The sequence below is a fragment of the Pistacia vera genome, unplaced genomic scaffold (genome assembly GCF_008641045.1).
Source record: "Pistacia vera cultivar Batoury unplaced genomic scaffold, PisVer_v2 Contig192, whole genome shotgun sequence".
NCBI classification, from domain to species: Eukaryota; Viridiplantae; Streptophyta; class Magnoliopsida; order Sapindales; family Anacardiaceae; genus Pistacia; species Pistacia vera.
Window position 1 is genome coordinate 1,509,477 of NW_022195993.1, and position 22,515 is coordinate 1,531,991.

General features: G+C 36.0%; 1 protein-coding gene and 4 pseudogenes across 2 annotated transcripts; 3 read left to right on the top strand and 2 right to left on the bottom strand.

Moving 5' to 3' along the window:
• Positions 1-3,036: 3,036 nt before the first annotated feature.
• LOC116127560 lies at positions 3,037-5,246 on the bottom strand (annotated as a pseudogene).
• A 3,039-nt stretch (positions 5,247-8,285) lies between these two features.
• Positions 8,286-10,334, bottom strand: LOC116127561 (annotated as a pseudogene).
• Positions 10,335-10,591: 257 nt separating this feature from the next.
• LOC116127562 lies at positions 10,592-12,053 on the top strand (annotated as a pseudogene).
• A 348-nt stretch (positions 12,054-12,401) lies between these two features.
• Positions 12,402-14,975, top strand: LOC116127563 (annotated as a pseudogene).
• A 3,804-nt stretch (positions 14,976-18,779) lies between these two features.
• On the top strand, positions 18,780-21,183 carry LOC116127590 (protein SHI RELATED SEQUENCE 1-like). 2 transcript variants are annotated; one of them, XM_031413228.1, is made up of 3 exons: positions 18,780-19,353; positions 19,524-20,075; positions 20,593-21,183. In XM_031413228.1, the coding sequence occupies exons 2-3, from the start codon at positions 19,526-19,528 to the stop codon at positions 20,952-20,954; spliced, it is 912 nt and encodes a 303-aa protein (XP_031269088.1). In that variant the 5' UTR covers positions 18,780-19,353; positions 19,524-19,525; the 3' UTR covers positions 20,955-21,183. The 2 variants fall into 2 exon arrangements, with proteins under 2 accessions (XP_031269088.1, XP_031269089.1); XM_031413229.1 differs by having other exon boundaries at positions 19,533-20,075.
• The last annotated feature ends 1,332 nt before the right edge of the window (positions 21,184-22,515 follow it).

Consider the following 22,515-nt stretch of genomic DNA (forward strand, 5'->3'; position numbering starts at 1 on the left):
CATCCTTTCAACTAACATGGAGACATTGCTTATGCTAGTTGTTTATCTTCACTACCAGCATTTACTCTTCAAAACTTCTAACTGCTTCCATCACATCTTGTTTGTGCTATACGTTTATTTCTAATTTTATTGCCAGGTTTATAGTATCTCCCTCTTTTTTTGGCTTTTGATTTAATGATTTTCAGTTTAATAAACAACTCAGAATTTTGGTNTCACTACACACCCTCATCGGAAACAGCCCGATCTGGTCTGTTTCAGACGACGTCGAACACCCTAATCACTCCATCACCTTCCCCGTAGTCCGTCGTCCAAAACCCCTCTGGTTCCCGACTCATTTGCCCCTCCAATAACCGGCATCGTTAGGCTTAGGGTTTCGGTGTTCTTCACCGGATTCCGGTCGATTCCGGCGGTGAAAATCCAATTGGACACCACCAATGAAACCACCGTATCCAAATCTATAAAATCTCTATGTCCCCAGCAGCCGTTTCGTCGTCATTCGCCGGCCGAGAGTTCGTGTTCTTCGACTGTTTTTCGATGAAGTGGTGGACGGCAAACGGTGAGCTGCCGTGGCTGGAAAGGTTAGGGGTTTTGTAGGGGAGGATTCGAGGAGTCAAATGGTGGTGACAATGGTGATTTTGGGTGGAAAAATCGCCAGAAAAAGAGCGAAAAAGTTTACCGGCAGTGGTCTGCTAATGTGCACCGGAGGACTGTTACAGGCGGTGCTCTGCTAACGTGCGCCGCCCATGTAAAATGACTAATTTACCCCTTTACCGTTTTATCAAACGTTTTTCCGTCACTTTAAAGGTGGGAATCTGGAATAAATGGAACCTGTAGTACTCACTGGGGTTACGTCAAACCTTGGGTGGCAATATGCCGTTTACTCTAATAAATAATATATACCTCATTTTAATCACTGCCAAAATTTTGCCTCAAATTTTCGTACCACCCAAGAAATCGTATGATTAATTTTATAAATAAAATATAATGTAATAATTAATATTAGACAAACGAACTCTTATTCGTTTATAATTTTTTTTTTTTTTAACTGTCACAGTTAAAATACTAGAACAACGTTGAAAAGAAATTAATTAAATTGAAATATTATGATTAAAGAAAAAAAAAAAGAAAAAGACCCCAATACCTTTTAAAAAAATGATATAAAAAGTTGATATGTGACTCATTCTTTATTGAGAATAATTTAATAGGACAATATGCTGACAAGGATGTCAGGTGTTTAATCATTAAATGGCCCAGTTCAATATTTCGTGCTTTGTTGTTGGTGTTTATACACAGGCATGGCAATGGGGCCGGGCGGGGATTTCATTCACCGTACCCATCCCCATCCTCAAAATTATTTCTTACTCCCGCCCCATCTCCGTTACGGGATGATAGGAATTTTCCTTTCCCATCCCAAAGGGGAATGTTGGAGGCCCGTTAAAGCAACGTGAATTTATTAAATATAAATTAATGAACATTACCAAATACAATAGTTAATTCTCGTCCACATGACAAACATTTAAATAATCGTTTAAACATAAAAACTATACATAATATAGGTCAGACTTTGCTCTGTTCAATTGTTTAGGGTGAGGGAAATTAGGAAAAATTGGTTATATAGGTAGGATAATTGTGAATTAGATGAAATATAGGGTATTAGTAAAAAGTAAATATATATAACATTTTTTTAATTTTATATATTATATACGGGGCGGGGCGGGTGAAAGGAATCACCCACCCCCGCCCCATCCTCGAGGACGGGGACTAAAACAACCTTCACCCCCGCCCCTATCCTCGAAAAAAACAGGGGCTTCCTCACCCCATATGGGACGGGCCGAGACGGGTCCCGAAATCTCAGGGAACATTGCCATGCCTATTTACATTTCATTGATCGATGTCAGACACAGATTCTTCTTTTTAGTTTTCATTTGAAGAACGTTTCTAACAGATTGGTGAATTCAAATGCTGAAGCTCAAATCAAGGACTTTGGATTTAGGTAATTTTATCTTTCAATATCCAACAGCCAAAGACAAAACTATAATAACTAACATTAATATAGGATTCAACCTCAATTGACACGACTTTCAGCCATCTAACCAAAATTTATGCAATAAAAATAGATTCACAATCCGACATTATAAATTTTTTATAACATAACAGTCTAAAATTGATTATTCAATTAATCAGTTCGGATTGAGTTGACGAATCATGTTAAACAAATGAAACTCAATATAAGTTAACAATTGTTAACTCTCTCATGAAATTACGAAAAAAAAAATGTAAAATTAGATTATAGAATAATTACCATAATCCAAATTTATGAGCAGTATCAGTATAAGAGTTTAGAAATCCCAGCCCACATCCGACGGAGTGATCTAAACTGTTCTTTTATGCAGTAAGTTAGATACTAGGACCCAACTTTCATTCTCTGTCAAAATGGGCCCAATATGATCCAGTCCTTAAAGCAAATGTGTCTAGACTAATGCAACTATGCAAGGTTACTTAACAGTCGAAACTACGTTTAATATCCATCATCATCCAACATACAAGCACTGAAACGAAGCAAAAGCTAATACATAATTCAAAATACGAGCATTCAAATACTACATTAAGTTCTCAATCTAGCATATATATTATAGAAAACTGGAAATGGAAGCTGCGATAGTACTAGTCAAGCAAGGGGTAGGTGGTGAGATCTGAGCCTGATCCACCGTAGCATTTGGCTGGTTTTGTTGCAAGCGTAAAGCAAAGAAGCCGGAATAACATTTTCATAATGCTCTTCGTTATCACTAACCCATATTCTGGATCTTCCAATCGTCCTTCCTGATTAATAAAATCGAAACTCATGTCGTAAGTTGTTCTCTTTCCTTTCTTCTTATTATTATATGGTCAAATGAAAGAAGTAGAAGATTAGTAGTCAATGATACTTACAAATTCATTCGGAGATTTCTATTTATTTCTGCCGCATTCCTTAGCTGAAGGAAAAGAAATACTGAAATATGAATCAAGAAAAAAGGAAAGTTCTATGATAGATTAAAGCTATTGTTTGAGAAATAGATCGTAACTCTTCTTTGAAGTTTCAATCCGATTTGAGAGCACCTTAAACTGTTATTATATATATTTTTTTTTAAAAACGAAATAAAGAAAAAAATTATTAGGTGCATAGTCAATGAAAGGTGAGTCGAGATCAATGCTCAAAATTTAGTACTAACAGTTTCAAAAGAGGGAAAGGTTTCATGAGTAATGATAAATGGACAAATAAAATATGTTTAAGTAAATCTAGTTTTGGTTGGAAGTTCAAATGACAACCTTTCGTCCCGAATAATATCAAAGCATTATCGATATCTTCCTCCAGAAGAGGCAGTTCCTCAAAGCTTAGATCGTTTAAACTTTGACCGGACCTTTGCCTATCCAATAAATTTCACAGATCAACATTAGTATAAATATAACCTATCATATATTTTAAAATACTATGCTAAACAGAAAGCTACACACAAACACCTTCTCCATTACCTGATTTCCCTCTGCAAATTCCTGTTCACTTCTTTCAGACTCTTCAGTTTCTCTTGCATTTTACACAAAGTAATGCAAATATTTTATGTTACAAAGAGAAATTTCTTATAATAACTTCAAAAATTAGCAAAAATATAAATAGATAAAGAATAATATATGGACACTATGACTTTCTATTTATTCTCTCTTACCTATTAAGCTATCAAAATCAGTGGTTTTAAAGTACATACATAATCGATTTTACTGATCGGGCATAATACATGCATACCCTTACCATTCAAAACTTTTTTTCATGTTTTAAAATAAATGTATATATTATTTGATAATCGGCCTTGCACATGCTATGTATATATGTATGTTCTACCTAAAAAGAACAAAATTCCTAACTCTATTAAGATAAAGATGGCATTTGAGACCTGTCTTCTAGAAATACCCAAAAAACAATATGGAAATTTTATCCTTATTATCAGGGTGAAATGTGGCCGTAGTCACACAATTACTTTTCATAAAACTATACATTCTGAAATGTATTGCACTGGAAGAATTTTACATATTTTAAAATCTGGCTTGTGTGTTCAACTTCTAGAGAGTTCTTATGTAAGTACTTTCCCATGGCTTGAAATAGGTTAACTATTTATCTTTGGATATTATATATTTCTCATCTTTTTTTTTTAGATCTTGATCAGAATGCAGTTAAATGGTAAGGCATCTTCCTAAATGGCATGAGAGAATCAACTGGGTGTTATAAATTGATTGAGAGATGGTTGCAGAAGATTCATTTAACTTTAGATTTATGAAAATTGGACCTTACGTAGTTTTAGGTTAAGCTCTGCAAAATTTCATATTCATCTCGCATGACACATGCCTAGATTTTAAGGATTGTGTTCAAAATTACTGATATTGAGGAGCCCAAAGATCAACCGCTAGCATCCTCTGGTACTCATCAAAAAACTCCTTTGTCTTGAATCAAGCCGAAAAGGAAAAAAAAAATAACAAAAAATTAAATTGAATCAGTCAAAAGAAAAGTCTAGGGTTTGATAAGGGAAACATACGTAGTGGAAGAGCTAATGTATTCATGGAGCTTGCCAGTGCTAGAAAGCATGATAATAGAAACCTTAGCATCACAGAGAACTGTAAGCTCTTAGCTTTCTTGAAAATGCCGTACGTCTCTTAGAGAAAGTGACCTGTCTGGTAGAGTTCTCAATCCTCTTGATTGGATCTTTCCTCGGCCATGATTGAATCTCTCTGAATCTCAAATATGGTGTCTTTGTTTTCTTTCTCTGCTCTGATAAGCTTTTGAACAACAACAATAAATGAAAGGAGAGAAGAGAGAGTGGATGTTGCTAAAAACGGAAGGCATTAGCTAATTCAATGAAAGGTGAATGGTGAAGACCAAAACGTGGTAATGTGCCTATTCCTTCTGAAACGACAACGTTACTAGTACATTCTTGGACATGTTGAGAAGACAATTAAAGACCTCTGGGTTTTTTAGTGACACTAAATAGATATAGGTGATAGCTGAAGAAGTAGCTGGAGAACTAAGTTATTGGAATTGAATACTAGAGATGATTTTGAAGAAATTAACATTTATTGTCATCTCAAATCTCTCACACTCTAATGTCTAATTAAAACGTCCAAACTATTAACATGCAAACTAATCTACATACTTAATCTGGTTCATAGTCATCATCTATCAAACATTGTTTACTTGGGCTTTGGTCATGTTTACCAGACATGGCTGTTTCAAAATCAAACTAAAAGGTTTTTTTATTAAAGGGAAGGGAGAATGACAATTTCCCACCCAAACTAAGGCGTAAGTAAGTTTTCTCACGTGGAGTTTCAAAAAAAAAAACAATTTCGCACCCATGTTAAGATTCATCATTAACTTTTAAAAAACAGTAGCGGATCCAGAAATTTCTTTTAGGGTGGGTCAAAATAAAAATTTATTATATATTACTATTTTGTCATTAATATTTTGTTAGGATGAGCCAAAATATTAAATTATACATATTAATATTAAAAAAAAATTTGAACCACCAAAAAGTGGCTGGATCCGCCACTGATTGAAAACTAACATAATAATAAATTCAATTAATTTTTATTTTTTGTTGCAAGGCTGTCGAAGGCGAGGAAATGGGGAAGTTGTGTGGGGTAGGAAGAGGAAGTGGGTGTAGGTAGGGATGTTAAAAAAAATATAAAAACCGAACCAAACCGAAAAACCGTTAATCAAAAAAACGATTCGGTTACGATTCAAAGAATTCAAAAAACCAAATTTTAGGTTCGGGTAAAAATGGAAACCGGTTTTTGAACTGGTTACTTAAGTATATACAATAATAATCTTAATCCCTAAATTTGCACAATTTCTTTTGTGTTTCCATTAAGACTTATTTAGTTATTTTATGTGTTATTATGGACGTTTTATTACGGACTTTTATTTTTGTTATTTTAGACTTTATTTGTATCAATTTTTAATTTATTATTAGTTGTGGTCAATAGATATGTATGAATGTTTAATTTTTATTTGGATATGTGTGTTGATATTTACAATTTAATTGAGGAAAAATAAAAAAAAAATAAGTTTTATCAATAAAAAAGGGAAAATCGGTTCAAAACGATTAACCAGTTTTTTCAAACCGAAAAAACCAGTTTTCCTCCCAAGTTGTTCGGTTTTGGTTCAGAAAAATTTCTGAACCGAAAATTCAGCTCGATTAACGGAAACTCAACTCAACTTACTTTTTCTAAATCTATCTAAAAAGCATGAACCAAACCCAAAAATCATGGTTAATATTATTCTAAATCACAATCTTCGTTGTACTGGAAATCATTATTCTCAGGACTAATTTCTACTTATTTCTAATCATGTAAATTTTCTATTAATTACTACTTATCACTATTTATATTGACTTAATTATAATACAACAACCTATTGTATACGTCAACCATTGATTTTTAATTTTCAAACTTAACAGATTTTGTAAGATTTACAAGTTAGTGCTGTACCATATCTTAAAGAATTTGTTTTCGACATGTTTGTAATTGAATTGATACACAAGAAAATAAAGTTAATGTACTGGATTCAATACCTAATCCGTTGATTATGACAATATTTATTTAATTAAGTTATTTGTTTATGTATTGAATGCGTGAGTCTCAACTCAACGATGGTCTGTGTTTCGTCCACATCTTCACTTGTTATAATATCCATGGGATTGTGCCACATTTGTTCTTTCTCAACTCAAACATTTACCAATTTTAAATTGTCAACTATATAACTAGCTAAGTTGTCATGGGTCAGACAACGTTAAAGTTTTCAGATTCACAATCTACACTAATTTAAGTCAACAATTGCTCTATTTTTTAGCTATCTGTGTTTGTTGTTTGTTTTAAAAATCTCTCTGTGGGGATTGTTGGTCTGTTAATTCATATTATAATCTGATTGTAGTAACAACATACGATAAAATCAAATATCAGAAGCTTCTTCCTGGCTGAAAGGTTCCCCAATATATAATTATTATCCATGTCCTATTAAGGCTGATGTAACTGGTTTCTTATTCAATTTAATTTCTTTTGAAGACGTAATTTTGTATCATCCGCGCTTAAAAGAAGAATATTTAAAAATATTAACGAAATATTGAGTATATTTTATCTCATACTTTATTACAGAATTATCAAGTTGTAAGAATTCAAACTCAAATCCAACACGTAAACTTAAGTTCCCGCAAAAACATCACAAATTGATCTCTCCTTATCTACTTGTTTTTTTTTATTTTTGTTTTATTGAGGCTTTATCTTCTTATTTATCTCAAGTTGCTTTTATTTATTTGAAAATTGTTAATTATATATCTAGAACTAATTCATGCATCATTCTTTTGTTCTCCTTTCTTGCAGGAAGCTAACCGGTAACCATGAATAAATGATGCTGCAATTTGATGTACCAGTTACCTAATCTGGTCTGACTATTTTTCATTTTTCCAAAGGATTTGATTTGTGATTACACTATCAAACAAATTCCTATTTTGCCGAACAAAATAAATATATCAAATGAAGTTTGGTAGCAATCTTCGGTACTTAATTGCACAGTACATATATAAATAAAATGATATGAATGTAAGACAAAATTAATATATTATTTTACTTTCATAGACTAACAAGGACAGAAGTACATTTATCCAAATTAAAATTGATAAATATTTACGTGATAACATGACAAAAAGAGTAAAGACTTTTTCCCATCTAAAGTTTGCACACTTCCTCACTGAAAAAATTTCAAAATACTATTTTTTTCACCAAAATTTATATTCATTAATACTAAAATACATTTTACTTTTTTCAATCGACGTTTGATGAGTTACCAAAAACCAAGAAAGAGGGTTTTGTAAAATGGAGGAGTGGATCGTAGTGATAACTGATTGAATATTCATCATTAGAATCAGTTGGAAATCAGTTAAGAACATAAAACTTAACTTTTTGATGACTAACATCGGTGAGAATTTAGATATAAGAGTGAGAGAGATTTTGTAGAGAAGAAAACAAAGGTTCAAATGGTGTGATGGAAAGAATTTTCACCGTCGGAATCGGCTTTAAGATTAACATATATAAACTTTGGATGAAAATGTGGGTATTTTGAAACTTTTGGGTTGGAAAAGTGTCATTAGGCAAACCTTGAGGGGTAAAAAGTCGTTTACTCTAACAAAAGTACAAAACAAGCAAACAACAATCATATAGATAAACCAGTGCCAAAACCAAAATTTGTACCCAGATAATTTAAGTAGAGCTTAAAACACGACATACGAACGGGTTGAAATATTATCGAGGGTAGCAAACGGGTCATTGTCTGGTAAAAGTAATTTGGAGTTGAGGAGAGTGAAGACTATCAAACAAAAGGAGACCAAGACGGAAATAACTGAAAGAAGAAGCATTAAGACGTCTGCAATGCCACTTTTTACTTCTTGTGCATATTCAGTTGAAGCTAGAGCAAGCACAGTCAGAGGAAATGAATAAGCCCACCATGCCACATTGAACCTTCTCATCGACCTCTTGAAGAGGGTGGTCTAAAAACCGTCATGTTATATGAAATAAGTCAAATCTTAATAAATTAGATATCATAATCGACGTTGACTCCTTCGAAATTAAGAAGGTCTAAAATGTATTAATGTTTCACTAATTTACTCGACCATTGCTATTGATGCGCTAGCATTAGTTAATAAAACCAAGGAATTCCCGTGGTGATGGAAGGACTGTACTTGCTGATATTCACTTCTATTTAAAAAAAAGAACAATATTTAATTACGTAACATAAAAACATCTCTCTATATCCTTAACCAGCTGTACAATTTGTCCATGCCTGCAAAGTAAAGCAAACCAGCTTATTATTCCTGAACCAGATATAACCTGCTGTAAGCATGTATTTTATATTATGTGAAATTGAGATCAGCTCCAATAATACTATTATGTTTCAACATATATCCTTAGTTAAGCTTCCAAACTACGTCAATTTCTTGATCAAAATTTAATGCAACAAAATATTAATTACCAGTGAAGTGAAGAGGAACAGCGAGAGAGAGAAAGCATCTTTGATGCAGTATCAAAGAAAACCCGCTATGGATTCCCAAGCCAAGCTCGCCACACTGGGTGCTGCGAAGAAAAAGAAGAACACTGGCCTTAGCAGGCTGGAAGCCGATTGCTTCCCGAAAATCTCTGATAAAGTGTTACAAAAAGCACCAAATAATGCACCATCCTAGTGAAAATAAGAAACAGCACTCTCTTTCCACCCCATAATAGCCGCTGCTTGTGCGCAACAAGTTCCCAATGACCGATAACTGACTTGTTGGATTTGCAACTGGTGATAAAAACTTCTTTCCTCTGGTAAACCACTGACCATAAATCTTCACATCAAGCGCACCACCGGAACTGCAAAACCCACCATAGAACAAGATAGGAGGAGGTTTTTGGGTAACAAATGGTGCAGATTGAAGTAATAGAAGCCATGAGCAAATCCAAGGAGCAAATAGATAGTTAACTCTCCATGGTGTAAGAATTCTACTTTCACCATCTTAAGTAAAATAAGCATCGCAAGATGTAAAGAAGAGAAAGTAAAATAAGGACAAAGAGAGCGAGAAACCACAATACACGAAAAGCTGTGGGGTGGAGTATGTGGAAGACATGTCGTAGAGTGCTTGTATATCATCAGTTGGTCCGATCAGTGTTTCCATAATAAAGCTTGGCCACCCAGGAAAGGCTTATTCTAAAATAACCAGCTGAAATCTGATTAAGATGGATTTTAGAGATTGTTTGATTCGCCTAGAAACAATTAAGGAAAGATTCGGCTGATCCTTGTGGCAATTGTTGTTATGGTAGCGGGTGTGTCGATGATAACCTCAATCTCGAGTGGGATGAATTTTGGGTTGCCATGGCAGGATAATGAAGAAACAAAGGGACTGTGGCTTGATTTGTGGGAGAGTTTCTGCACGTTTATTTGTTTGCATACTGGTGGAGTTTTATATACTGCAAGCAAATGACAGATACAGACCGGCGAGATTTATTAAATATTGATGAAGAATCTTCCAGTGGAACTTGAATATATATGATGCATCAGAGATGGTGTTTCTAGGCATGCAATTTACTTTCTTTATGAATACACCCAATTATTTTTGCCATATTGGTTGTATGAGAAAAATGGTAAGTAGTATTTATAAAGTATACATAATGTACAATAAGGATGGGCTCATAAGTCAATAACTAATCTTATAAACTTTTACTCACAATCCCAACATAACAGCCCGCAAACAGATAGGTGAGGTCCATAATGAGCGAACAAGACCCATTTATGACTAATCAATTGTGAATGACACATCAAGTTAGTGGAGAAAGTTTACGAGATTGAGTTAAAAATGTAATATTGACTCTAATTGTAATAATATCAAAATTGACACTGCTACAACTTGATAAAACCCTTTCCTTGTATAACATTAATAATTATTAGTCCAACTAGTAATATGTGTACATAAATGATAAATGTATAAGTTTGAGTAGAGACTAATCTCAAAGGGATGCACCTTTTCGGGCCTAGAAAAAATAAAAAATGTCAATTCTATTGCCTCATTTATCAGACGACCACATTTCCCCTAATATTCAGGGTCAAGCTCGATGATAAATATATTAAACCAAACCAATTTAACGAAATAGAGGAACATAATTTTTTATTTTCTCTTCCCGACTGAAAGCAACAAACACTTGCATAAGAAGCCTTTTTCTGAGGTCTCTTCCTTTGTTTCTTGACAAATCTACACCTAAACTCCAATCATAATCACATTATTTCATACAATTGAAAAAAAAAACACAATAAAGCAAAGTTGACAAAATTAGAGACGAAGAGTAATAGAGTGAAGGGGTTGAGTTTTCACAGTAAGAGGCCATGGATCTTGGCAAGTCTTCACAATGGCGTGATCCAGCTCTGGGATTACAGGATGCACGCTCGTTGATCAGTTTGACGAGCACGATGGACCCGTCCGTAGTGTCCAGTTACAGGTCTCAGCCTCTGTTTGTTCAGGAAGTGATGATTATAAAAACAAGGTGGGAATTATAAACTAACAGGTGTTTGTTTTCTCTTATTGGCCACCTTGATTATATTCGAACCGTTGAATTTCATCAAGAATGTCCTGGATGTTAGTTCCAGTGATGACCAAACTATAGAATATGGAATGGCAATCACGTAGCGTGTTTTTATACTAACGGGACACAATCATTATGTAACGTGTGCATCATTTCATCCTAAGGACGATTTGTTGTGTCGGCGTCGTTTGATAAAAATTCGTGTTTGGGATTAGTACATTGAGAAAGAATACGGTTGCACCGAGTGATGATGTACTGCGATGAAACAGTTAAGCCAGATTAACAGCGATTGTTTGGTGGGTTGGTGTGTGTTAAGCATGTTTTGGAGGGTCATGATCGAGGAGTTAATTGGGCCTCATCCATCCTACTCTCCCTTTAATTGTTCAGCAGCCGATGATCGCAAGTCAAAATATGGCGGATGAATGGTGTTGGTTTGTTTATTCGTATTATTGTTTTTCTGTTAATTAGTTTTGTTTTTAATTAAAAATTTCCATTACTTGGATACAAGATTGCTCTTAATTAAGTTATGATATGTGCAAAAACCGAATTGATAAACAAATAGAACCTTTAAGTTTAACCTGTTTCTTATGTATTGGCTTTCGTTTTAGATTCAAAGGCTTGGGAAGTGGACACTTTGAGAGGGCATATGAATAATGTGTCGTGTGTTTTATTCCACGCGAGGCAGGATATTATTGTGTCCAATTCAGAGATAGGAGTATTCGTGTTTGGGATGCCACAAAGCGGACTGGTACTCAGACATTTCGGAGGGAACAGACAGGTTTTGGATTCTTGCATCACATCCTGAGATGAATCTTCTGGCTGCTGGACATGATAGTGGGTTGATTGTTTTTAAATTGGAGAGAGAACGTCCTGCTTTTGCTGTGAGTGGTGATTATAGTTCCATGTGTAACAATCCCACATTGGAAGCGTAGGGGAAGTCTTGGGCTTATAAATGGGGGGAGTCCCTCCACCTAATGGTAGCCTTTGTGGTGTGAAACTCCCAGCCCGTGACAAGTGGTATCAGAGCAGACCAATCGTTTTCGATGTCCCGTCAAGCGCCCACGCAGAGGCGTCCACTTGTGATTGTGGGTCCACACGAGAGTGAGGTGGACGGGTAGGCAGGGGGCCCCACCTGTGACGAGGGCGTCACAGGATTGGGGGGTGGGAGAATGTAACAAATCCCACATTGGAAGCGTATTGGGGAAGTTTGGGCTTATAAATGGGGGGAGTCCCTCCACTAATAGGTTAGCCTTTGGGTGTGAACTCCCAGCCCGTGACACATGTCAAAGATCGTTCCTGCGATGCTACAGTTCTCAACTCAGAGTGACACTCAGGTAATCTTGATTAGAAGGCCTGTACTACTAGCTTCACTCAAGGGGCTAGAAGACTTCTATAAGCCCTACTGAGAATGCTGTTTTAATCTGTCTGATGTGGATGGGGGATCTCATGAACTTATTACTATACCTAAAGAAAGCTATGGAGGGTGAGATGCTTCAGGAGGTGAAAAAAGGTATGGGAGGATCAGCAGTTTTGTGACTCGAAATAGGTTTGCCGTTTAAATAAGGCAGCAACCAAGTTCAAGTTAAGAACCTTAAGAATGAGATTGTGAAGAGGATTGTCCTTCCTGCCATTGCGGATGCAATATTTTATGCTGGAACTGGAAACTTGCTGTGCAGAGCAGAGGTAGAGTGTTTTATTTTTGATCTCCAGCAGAAGATGATTCTTGCGGGGCTTCAAACACTTTGTTAGGGATGTTGTTTGGTCAAATGATATGGAGAATGTTGCTTTGTTGAGCAAACATACAATTGGGATAGCCAGTAAGAAGCTTGTGCATCAATGTACTTCCATGAGACAATCAGGATAAAGAGTGGAGCTGGGATGAGAATGGTGTCTTATATATACGACTCTGAATACATCAAATACTGCCTTCCCAATGGAGACAGTGGAATCGTGAGGACTCTAGATGCCCGGTATATATAACAAAAGTGTCTAGGACACATATATTGCTTGGACCGAGACGGGAAAAATCATGCCATTGTCATGATGCAACTGAATATATCTTCAAGTTGTCTCTCTGAAGAAGAGATACGACCTGGTTATGGGCATGATTAGGAACTCGAATCTATGCGGGCAAGCATGATTGCATATCTGAAGCAGAAAGGTTCCCAGACATTGCTCTCATTTTGTGAAGGATGAGAGAACACATTTTAACTTGGCATTGGAGGTGGTAACATCCAGATTGCTGTTGCTGCTGCTAAGGAAATTGATGAGAAGATCTCTGGTATCTATTAGGAGTAGAGGCCCTGCGACAGGGTAATGCAGGCATTGTGGATTAGCATACCAAAGGACAAAGAACTTGGAGAGGCTATCATTCTCTATCTTGTAACTGGAAAATAGATAAATTGTCTAAAATGCTGAAAATAGCTGGAGTAAAAAATGATGTAATGAGTCAATTCCACAATGCCATCTATTGTGTGAATCAGGGAACGATCAATATATGGAGAAACTGGCATTTGCCCCTTGCTTATGTCACAGCGCTGTTCATGGGATACGAGATATTGCTGAACGCCTGGCAGCTGAACTGGGAGTAATGTCCTTCTCTGCCTGCTGGAAAATTACCGTCTTTATTGAGGCCTCCAAGTCCTATGTGTGGTGGAGATTGGCCTTATTGAGGGTCACGAGAGGTATATTTGAGGGTGGTCTGGATAATGTAGGCAGAAATGTTCAGGAAGAGGATGAAGAAGAAGCAGGCGCTGATTGGGGGGAGGACTTGGAATTTCTGGATGTGAAAAACATGCCCAATGCAGATATCAATGTGGTGGAGGATGAAGAAATGCACGAAGAAAATGAAGAGGGAGGAGGGACCTTGAGGATCTTGATCTTCCACCCATGACTGATACTTCAGACACTGCCAGCCATGCCAATTCTTCGGTATTTATGCCCCGACTCCTGGAAGCCGTAACTCAATTTGGACACAAAAAACATCTATAGCTGCTGAACATGCTGCAGCTGGCAATTTTGATGTTGCTATGCGCCTGCTAAGCAGGCAGCTTGGTATGAAGAACTTTGCTCTTTGAGACCATTATTTCTTGAAGTGAACATGGGCAGCCAGAGTCATTCATGCCTCTCTTCGGCTCCAGTGATGTCAGTGGCAGTGTCAAGGGGATGGAATGAAATAGCAAGTGCACGTGGCCCGCCTGCCCTTGGGTTCAAATTCTCTCAGCTGGCAGAGAAGCTTAAAGCCGGCTACAAAGCCTTTAATATGAAGAAATACCGGAGGCTTACAACTTTTTCTGGCATTCTCCATATCACCTTTGATGTTGTTGACTCAAGAGAGAGGTTGATGAAGTAAAGGATTTAATTAACAAAGCAAAAATATGTTCTGGGTCTGAAGATGGAGCTCAAAAAAGATGGAAATGAAAGACGATCTGGTTCGCCAGCAGGAGCTAGCGGCCTATTTCACCACTTTGACCTTCCGTTAAATCAGTAGAATAGCATTGATGAATGCCATGGAAGCATGCTTTAAGACTGGTAATTACAGTGCAGCCACTAACTTGCGAGGCGATACTTTCAGACCAATCCCACCGTTGAAAGCCAAATAAAAAAGGGTAGGCAAATCTTGCAAGCGAGTGAGAACAAGAACGACGCATACCAGTGAATTATGATTTTAGAGATCCTTTCGTAGTTTGTGGAGCAACATATGAGCCTAATACAGAGGACAAAGGATGTGGCATGCCCTTACTGCAGTTCAAGGTTTGTTCATCCCAGGAAGGACAGCTTTGTTCTGTTTGTGAACTTGCGGAAAATGGTTCTGATGCATCGGATTGCTCTGTTCTCATTCTCAGTTAAGATAAAACTAGTCCATGCATCCTTTCAACTAACATGGAGGCATGCTATGCTAGTTGTTTATCTTCACTACCAGCATTTACTCTTCAAAACTTTAACTGCTCCATCACATTTGTTGTGCATACGTTTATTTCATTATTGCCAGGTTTATAGTATCTCCCTCTTTTTGGCTTTTGATTTAATGATTTTCAGTTTAAAAACAACTCGAATTTTGGTTTAGCCTATTGCTATTTAAAAGGGATCCTTTTTCTTTATTTTGACTTTAACACAATCGAATTTCCCAAATTCATCGATTAAAGTGGGTGTGCAAAATTACCTGAAACCCAAACCGATCATGCTAATCGACCGAATTTTTCGAGTACCAGATATTGGGCGAGATTCGGGTAGTGGTTTGTGAGGTAAAGAGTAAAGACTGTCAACATTTGAGCCTGCTCCAGTATTTGGGCCCTAGATGTCCTTTGAAACGGGGCTTTTGTACTCGGCCTTATATTTGAGCTCAAGTCCGCATGCCACGTAATATGCCACATACAGAAATCCAAGGAACGTGATAGGATTAGTTTAGAGGTGAGAGATAACGCGTAAAAGCTTTAAATGCTGATTGTTCTTAGGTTAGTGAAAAGCGGAAGTAGGCACGTGACGGAGAGTCCTGTAACCTTTCTTGAGACAATTATGTCATGTAACGGCCAATTCGCCAATAATATGCTTAAAGGGAAACCTATATCCCACTCTATCAATTCCACTCTCATCATGTCCCTCACATGCATGCCCACCCTTTCCCTTTGGACCCACCTATCGATGGGACCATACATACCATTTTCGTTTATGTCACATGTGAACGTATATCTATACTTTCTTATTACTAATTAATTTTTAATTATTATTAACCATTGTTATGACTTATGAACATAAGATTAGAAGCATATCATATTTCTGTTCTGTTGTTGTTGACTTGTTAGCCCCATATTGAATTTTTCAACCCAACAAAAGACATAATCATCCCGATGATTATACATATTATGACTTAATTATAACAATGCCAATCTGTCAATATGCATCATCTTTGACCAGAGATAGATGTGTACAAAGTCTCAAATTTATTCTAACTTTCTTCTTTTGAGCCATGCACATCAAAAACCTTTGACTCCATCATGTTTTGTTTATAATTGCCTATATTATTACTCACCCCTGGCCCTTTCTCCTTTTTCTATACCAATAACAAATACTAAACACCCCCTTCCCCTCTTTTCAATTATCCAACTGAAACTTCTACAATTTATTCCAAATCTTCTCATTTAAATTATAAAATCTATCACATTCACAACTTAAATTGTTTATCCTTTTGTTTTTATCATTAAGTTTTTGCCTTATTCACAACATATATATTATAAATGTATTACAAGCTTAGCAACATTAACAAATAAATATTTGATGAAAAGAACACGGTTGTCGCCAAAATCCCCACCTATATCGATAGCTTTGGTTATTTATATAGTATAAAGACAATCTCACTATTTAGATATGTTTTTTTAAGATAAAACCGAGTGAATCCTTAGAGACACGATTTAAATACGGAGTATACTAATAAGAATCTGCTACCAACAACACAATTTAAATTAGTAATTAACGGGCAGCTATTAAAAAAAAAAATAGTAATACCGAGCGGCTAGCGAAAAGAATGGAGTGATTGTGTAGGGGTAGATCCAAGCATGAGAAAGTGAAGCTCAAGGCTCAAGAGTGAAAGACAGCGGCATGGACAAACAATTATTAAAAACTAGCTCCTACACATCCATCATTCACCGCCCAATTATTATTAATTATCTATTTCTTCTACCCAGTTTTAACATCACCCATTAATCTTTCTACTTTCTTAATCACATCCACATTAAAATTCTACTCCCTCCTTTCACTAAATTTTAGAGATACCTACTCCTCTACATCTTGCCTAGCCTTATCCCTTTTTTTTTTTTTTCCCCTTTTCCGCTCTCTTTTTAATTGTTCCATAAATTAATGTCCACGTAAATCATAAAATTTTCTATCTCATACTGATACTTTATCATAAACAACATACAATTATTTGCATAAATTGATAAAATAATTAAGAGAATTAATTAGAAGATAGAGAGGCAACATCATCGTACCTTGGAAGAAGGTTAATGTATGGTTATAATCCAACAAAAGGCAACTTACGTTAGCTGGTAGCACAAATCATGGGGAATTAAGCCCAAATCATCAAAGTTAGGAGCTCCATGTTCGCTATAAACAAATAAATTGATATTGATTAGAGATAGAAACAAAGAAGCAGCAGCAAGAGTCAACACTACAGTAAAGATAAAGAGCGTCATACTCATGCCTCGAGCCCCTAATCTCCTAATTACAATTAGTATTCAACGTCGCACTTTATATTACATTAGTAAAATTAAGTCACTCAGTGATTAATATATACACTTTTTGTCAAGACTAATCATATCATTATTCTAACCGTTAATTAATTAACAAAAAAAAAAAAAAAAGGGAAGGGCAATGGTCTGCGGTACGGCGAGATGAAATGCGCCGGAGTCCGTACCTGTATAATAAAATTACTGGTTTCCAATTATTACTGCCGCGGTTTCACGTGATTGTTTGATTAAAAAGGGGGGGGTCTCTTACTATTACTATTCCTAATGCTCTGTCCTTAGCCGAGTAGCTTTGGGTTAGGTAGGGTGCCGAGAAAGTCATTTTCCTAGCCAGGTATAATTTTATGGACTCGAGCCTGCCTATCTAGCTTAATAAATAGCAAAACAAAAGCAAACCTCTTTATAATCATACAATTACATTTAATTAACGGACCAACATCAGCCACAAAAATTTAATTATTACTGCAAATTTGTATAATTATGTTAAAACTTGACATTTGACAACTACTTTTTTTATTTTAAATAAATGGATATTTAAAGTTATTATTATTGAGTAGAGATTAGAAATGAGGTGGCTTTATTTACCAAAAGCAAGCGTGTAATAGTGACACAAAATTCAACAATTGTGAAATTTGTTTGGGTTATTTTAGTCGGAACGGTAATAGTAATAGGAGGTGTTACATACAGTACCATTGAATTCAACAATATGAATTATGATTTAAGCAACCTTAGTCTTCAATCAAGCGTGAATTAAGAAAAAAAGTTGTCAGTCAAATCACACTGAAAAAATGTGGAAAACAAAATAATAAATGTGTCATGTGTGTGAGGTCAGAGTCATGAATTTCAATTTGAATAATCTTATATTAGGTTACGTATTTTTTTTTATATTTTTTTTAATAACTTTTGTAAGCTGCTTCTTTTAATTAAACTCATAAATAAGTCGGTGCAAACACTTTGCCTGCATTATTATTAGTCAAGAATTTGATAGCAGTTGTTTTCACAAATTAACTCAAATTAAATGTAACATCAAAAAATGTTGACCACTTAAGGATATATATAAAATCACATTGTTATCAACTAATAATGGGATTGACTTGATCCATTTCTGATTTTTACGGTTAATTAATTTAATCAAATTCATAATTACGCCACGTCCAAAGTCAATGATAAATAATTACACAAAGAATACGAGGGAGGGCATTGACAAGGAAAATACAAACGAGAAATTCGAAAATTACAAAATTTGTTAAGAAACTCGTGGAAGTAAATCTAGAAGAGAGGTCATGTAATATATAATACACGTGTCGTGGGAATTAGGTGTCTGTGATATTGAAAAATGAAGGAAATGTGACGCTGTCTGTATATTTTAATTATGAGTAGATTGCTTCGTAGATTAAAAATGAGGAAAATCAATCTTAATTACAGGAACGGTCAGAAAAAGGTACCAGCGGGTTTTCCGGTGCAAAGGACGAATAAGGAAAAGCTGATGCGATGACACGTGGACTGATTAAAGCCGTTGGATGAGGAAGGAAGGGCTGAGATTGTAATCTTTATTTGACAGATTCATTGAAACTGGAAGAGAACTGTAGAGAATTGCCCAGGGAGAGATTCTTAATAGTTTTCTTTCCTTCAAACACACTCCCTCTCTCTATTTCTCTCTCTTATTCCCACTCACCCACGCACACAGACACTTTCTTTTCTGTCTCAAAAATACAACAAAAAACCGGTAGTTAATAAGAGAGAGAGTGTGTGTTTACGAAAGGGAAAATGGGTTGGTTTTGTCTTAAATGAGGATTGTGTTGCAGAGTGACGGTGCAGTTACCATGGCGGCTTTGCAGAGCTCTAATTCCGTGTTATTATTACTTGGAACAACGAAAGAAAGCTAAGTCAAGCAACCATCTTCTCTCACTATTTTACCCTAAAAATAATCAATAATTTTCATCAAAAAGCTGCAAATAACCACTCACAGAGCGTCAGAATCAGACAAAATCAGGTAAAAACAACAACTTACAGTCTCTATTAAAAACCCAGCTAGGTAGATGATAAAATTATCCACAATTCCAACCCAGATAAAATAATTCATAGCCGCACTCATCCTGGTACTAAGTTATTGCTATGGATTTTTGGTCTAAATTGAGGTTAGTTTCAACTTGTTGGTGCAAGAAATGGCAGGGTGGTTCTACTTAGGAGGAAGAGAAGGACAAAGCAGTAAACAAGAAGAAGAAGAAGAGAAAGAAGAAAGCCTTTATTTGTACAGATCAAACGAGGAGATCTACAACAAAGGATTTGAAATATGGCCACAGTATCATCATCAGCAACAACAAAATATGAACAATTATGTCTCGTTTGGAGTGGGTCCTAGTCGAAGAAACTTCATCAACGTTTCTGATGACTCACCAAGATCGGGTTTTACTGTGACAAGACAAGGTGGAGGAGGAGTAGGAGGAGGAATGAACTGCCAAGATTGTGGTAACCAAGCAAAGAAAGACTGTGTTCATATGAGATGCAGAACTTGCTGTAAGAGCCGAGGGTTTCAGTGCCAAACTCACGTCAAGAGTACTTGGGTTCCTGCTGCTAAAAGGCGAGAGAGGCAGCACCAACTATCAGCTTTGCAACGACAACACCAGCAGCAACAACAACAACAACAAAATAATCAACAAGAAGAACAACTACAGTTTCGAGGGGAGACTCCTAAAAGGCAGAGAGAGAATCAAGGTGATACTTCCTCTCTTGCCTGCACTAGCACTACTACTCTTTTACCCATTACCACCACAGCTAAAGTCTAGTTGTAGTTTACAATACAAACAAACGCTACCATGGAAAAAAAAATATACAACCATGATTCAAGTCCTTATAAATCTTTTAAAGGTATACGGTGAAGTAATTTCAAAGAATCCTATTGCTGGATAGTCTTTGAATTGGTAAGATCATGAGGAATTTCAAAGAATATCTTGCTTTTATGTACGTCTACCACCCAACAATACCGTATCATTTGCGTGTTGGCAAGTCTACCTCTTCATAGTTGCCCACCCACCTCATTTTACTTTTCTTCCTTTTTTCATCTTTTCCATTCTTCTACTGTTTCTTAGTAAAACTGACGAAAGAAGCTCCATAAATTTAGCTTAAAAAATCGTCTTCTATTTCTCTCTTTAAATTCTAACAAGTCTTTGTTTATACTAAACTGTTTGACTTAGCTTTGATTTGCTCTAATTTTATTGGATGGTGAGATTAGGGTTGGAACTGAGTCAATTTCCGTCTGAAGTTAATTCTCCAGCAGTCTTCCGTTGTGTAAGAGTAAGCGCCATGGAGGATCCAGAAGAGCAGTACGCGTATCAAACGGCTGTTAACATTGGAGGACATCTTTTCAAGGGAATTCTCTACGATCAAGGCCCTGAAAATCGTTACACCACTGGAGGTGAGAGCTCTCAGCAATTGAATCTTATCACGGCACCTCCTACAGTGACTACCACGACAACAACACCCGCCACTACCAACCCTTCAGCTGCCACTTTGATTGATCCATCATTTTACCCAGCTCCACTCAATGCTTTCATGGCTGGTACGCAATTCTTTCCTCCACCCCCAAGGTCTTAATAGGAGGACTAGCTGCTTCTACTTGAGCTTTTAAAGAAGCTTCATTTGTCATGCACCAAATCTAAATTGTTGTTTTATGTGGTTCTAGTAGATCTTTAACACCCAATGAGGTATAAAGCACATATATGAAAAAGATATGGAGAATGCATATGATATGGGGATGTTGGTTTTGTTCGAATTTCAATTGAGATTTTCTTGGTTAAATTTTTTATATTATCGATGACACAATATTGGCTTTCGTACTGAGTGCAGCTGTGATATAGCATGTGGATGTGTGCTTTTTATTTCTTTTTAGTTTTTTTTTTTTCTGGATTGATATTGAACTTTCTTTCTGGTTGGTGTTGAACTCGAAGCCGCTTTTTCCCGTTTATCCGTTTGCTTGCCGGATGAAAATGGGACGAGATAGGTTTCGTGTTTGGTTAAGCAAAGAATTTATAAAAAACCTTTTTTAATCTCTAAATAGTCTCTAGACTCTGGAGAAAGAATAAAAAGAAGCTAGCGCATGGACATCTTTTGCTAGCCTTTCTTGCATCGCCAAATGGCTTATTCGTCATTCAAAAGTGAAACCAAAAACATGTGAATTAACTTCTCTTCTCTCTCTTTCTGCGCCTCCCTGTACAACTGTACATACATCTAAATACATACGAAAACAGATAACTTGAGCCCCCCGTATAGTTTTATTAACTACTTGTCTGCAAGACGATAAAACTTATAGCTACTAGAATAGACGTGCATGGATGTGACCCTCTTATAGAACGGAAAGTGCTGCCAACAGCTCATTAGCACACAATGTTTAAATGCTTCTGCAATTATGTGCATGTGATTTATGTTATATGTAGACCAGAACTGATGATATATGTATATTTATGGGTTAAGGTACGTATATTTCAATAGGATTAAAGATGGTTCCATAGACTTCTAGCTCTAGTACAATATCGGAAAGAAACAGAAGAGTCTGTGAAACTTCCTCTAGATCTGTAATGGTCTGACTCATATCATGTGCTCTCGTCTTCTCTCCATTAAAACGCTACACTTTTAACAGGACCATACACACTAGCGCCACTATTTTTTCTCTACTTTAGTTATATATATGTCATTCTTCTGGTAGATAATAGGGGAACAAAAACTTGAATTATTTATAGGTAAACCTTTAGTGGCTACCCTTATTACTAATAGCAGGGATTCGAACTCAGTATCTCTTGAGCAATATATTCAAGAGTCCTAAGCGAAGCGGTAAACTACCTAAGGTAGTTTATCTATTATTATATCTGTATTGTGGAATTGTTTGGATAAGATATTAAGTCTATTAGGGAATGAGGTTTTAAAGAGAGTTGAATATTGCCACAACCTTGACTTTGAGATTGTGAATTTTGAGTTGTAGAATGATGACTTCAATCACATGAATCATTTCATCATCCAATGCATGGTTCTTGGTTATAAATTTTCATGGAAAAATTAATTCCTATTTTAATAATAGGGAAATGTTAGTGATAGGGAAAAGAGCAATGCTAGCAATTATAGAATTTGAGCACTATAGACCTACATATATGATAGAAATCAG